The following is a 2860-nucleotide window of genomic DNA, read 5'->3' on the forward strand; positions in this document are numbered from 1 at the left end:
AAAAAAAAAAAAAAAACAAGGGGAAGAAAAGATAAAATAGAAAAATACTTGGTTCCTTGGTCTGGGCCCATTGTAAATGCAGTTTCTGGAAAAGGGACATAGTTTGCGGGATTGGCTTCTCTCATGTGCCTAGCAGTGGATGGACAGCTGAGGGTTTTGCTCACTTGGCCTCAGATACTATGTTTTTATTAAAGCAAACTTTTCTGGGGCTTGATTTCAAGATACTGAGCGCAGTCCCCTATTGCTGGACATTCACATTTGCCTTTTCTGAGGCCTCATGATTATCCTTAGACTTTGGAATGCTGGCAAAAAAGGAGTGTTTTTCTCTCTGGGCTTAATTTATTGTGCAGGAATGACTGACACTCACCAAGCTGCTGGACAGTGACAGTGGCCTAATGCAATACTGGAATCCTTCTAGTGTGAGAGCCTCCTACGCTTAAACTGGTGGCTCATTTCTTGGATTTCCATGCTTACCAGACTAATAGCTAAAAATCTGCAAGACCAGTGTTTTTATTCTTTTTTGAGAAAGACCTTGCATGTTGTTTTGATTTGTATTCCTAGCATGACACCCTGTGAGAGATAGTGAGAGCACAGCCCTGTTTACAGATGAGGGCCTGGCAGAGGCCAAGCCAGTCCTCTGCAGATCCTAACTGCTGCTTACCACTTAAGGACTTTTGCTTCTCTTCTGGGATAGAATGTACTTTGTAAGCATTACCTCGTTCTTTCTGCTTAAAACAAAACAGAAAGAAAACGGAAGAAAAACAGGCAGTGCTTTACCCTGCAGGAGACAGAGAAGATAGTTCCGCCCTGGCTTCTGTCTGAAACAGCTGCAGCTCCTGCAGCTGGTGTTTTGCCAAAACGGAAGCTCCCTGTTCCTCTGGCTCCCACAGACGTTCCCTTCTCTGACCAGGGGAGTGTGCAGCTCTCTCAGCTGGGCACTGTTCTAAACTCAGAAGTGACAAAGGACCAGTTTCCCTGAATTCTTTGGTTTCCACAACAGAGTTCCTTTTTCCACCCTCCTTTTCCATTTCTTACATCTCCAAAAGACATTTTAGCTACTTAGGTAGAGAAATATCTCCCTGGGTTCATTCCTGTGAGTGATCTGAATGTCTTTTAGTGTTATGAATATTTTAAATTTCCCCACCTCTTATTTGCAGGCTCTTTCTGGCCATTAAAATCTCTGATGTTTACTTGCAAATGAAGCCTGCGAGCGCTTATCCAGCAAACTTTTCTTTATCGTTTGACTGCAGGATTAGCAATTTTTTTCTTCTAGTGCCTTTTCTTTTAGTAGAGCCCAACACACACTGTTTGCTTCTCTCAACTGCCCTCTCCTGCCGTGGTACTGTAGCTTATTCTGGACTTCTTTTAGATAGATTTAGATAGATAGATAGATAGATAGATAGATAGATAGATAGATAGAGAAATAGATAGATAGATACCAGTTGAATTAAATCAAGAAGTTACAACAGTGTGTTTAACAAGCTAGAAATGATCTCTATGAATCAGGAGGTGGGGAAGCTTAGCCAAACTACTCCCATTTTGTTGCTGAGAAACTTGTCTGAGGGAAACTAGACAGCCGGGCTTCTTTGGGCAGCTCTCTGGACTCTAATGAGGTGTCACAGCATTCCTAAAATTCCCTGCTCAGCCGGAGGCTGTGTGGAATGCCATTCTGGAAACTGTTGGGCCCTTAACCTCCACCTGTGGTCAGGTTGCCATCTTCCTGGGCAGAGCCGCGCACATCTACCCGCTTTCCTTTTCCTCAACTTGGGCAGAAGGCATAAGATTGGCTGGAATTTTCAACACATGATGATGTTTTCAGGTAAAAGGCGTAAGTGTAAAGAAAATGAGTTTTATTCAGCAGGTAACAAGAATATGACTAAAATATAATTGATAAGGTTCATAAAAGGCAAGCATTCAAGTTTCTAGTCCGTTTGTATCCCCTGCAGTGAGGAATAGACAGATGTACATGTTCAATTGAATTAGTGTTGATTTTGCAAACCATACTACCAAATGTGAACGTTCTTCCCTAAATTATTTGCATTTCTATCTCATCACTACCACTCAAGGGACCTGGAGATATGGTGTTTAAAGTGCTTGATTGTTTTCTAGAAGATCTTCATAACCCTTAAGCTTCCTGAAGGGCGCCAGGTCTAGAATTAGAAGGAAAAGAGCTCCTGATGAGAAAGAGCACTGGCCAAGTCACTCAGCACCTCCCAGCTGCAGTATCCTCTCTTGTAAAATAATGAAATTGAACTAATTAGCTGAGGTCCCCAGCTCTAACTTTCTGTGGAGCAAAAGAAATAAAATACACTCATGTAAGCAAGGGGACTCAACACTGGAATTTAATAGCTGTGATCATCCTGCTGAATTGACATTGTCTCCCGCATGCCCCCCCTTTTCCCTGTAAAGCTCAGAAGTCTGGAGAAGCCACTGAGGGGACAAAGGACAATAAAGAAAGCTGTGGAAGTAGAGTAAGGAGAGAGCAACTGGCATGAGTGGATGATGCAGTGGGGTGGTAAGTGTCAGCTTTATATAAATGAGACCCAAGTTAGAGCATTTCTGCAGAACAGAGGGAGGAGAAGTTAGTTGCAAAAGGCTACTGTGACCCTTAAAGGCACCTCTGTCCTTTAAGACAGAGAGTGAGTTGCAGCCACCATTACTGCCATGCAGTAGTTATTGGGGGGCTCACAGAGTCATAGTGAAATCAAACCAACAGGCACTGCTCAGTAAAGCAGTCATTTTGTCTCACACTAGCTTGCCTCTGAACTTAGATACAGGTACAGTCCTCTAAGATGATTTCCTTTTACTCTGACAAACATTTATTGAGCATCCTCTTTTCTTTTTTTTTTTTTTTTTTTTT

The 2860-nt window shown here is 42.5% G+C and overlaps 1 protein-coding gene across 1 annotated transcript in view; it reads left to right on the top strand.

Annotated features, from left to right (window-relative positions):
* LOC108521714 (sodium/hydrogen exchanger 7-like) overlaps positions 1 to 2860 on the top strand; it is a 69006-nt gene that overhangs the window by 25816 nt on the left and 40330 nt on the right. Inside the window, exon 8 of the mRNA XM_017861680.1 lies at positions 828 to 969. Within this exon, the coding sequence (XP_017717169.1) occupies positions 828 to 969 (142 nt within the window). The remainder of the gene's footprint in view (positions 1 to 827; positions 970 to 2860) is intronic.

This window comes from Rhinopithecus bieti, unplaced genomic scaffold, assembly GCF_001698545.2.
Source record: "Rhinopithecus bieti isolate Rb0 unplaced genomic scaffold, ASM169854v2 scaffold_62304, whole genome shotgun sequence".
Taxonomy (NCBI): Eukaryota; Metazoa; Chordata; class Mammalia; order Primates; family Cercopithecidae; genus Rhinopithecus; species Rhinopithecus bieti.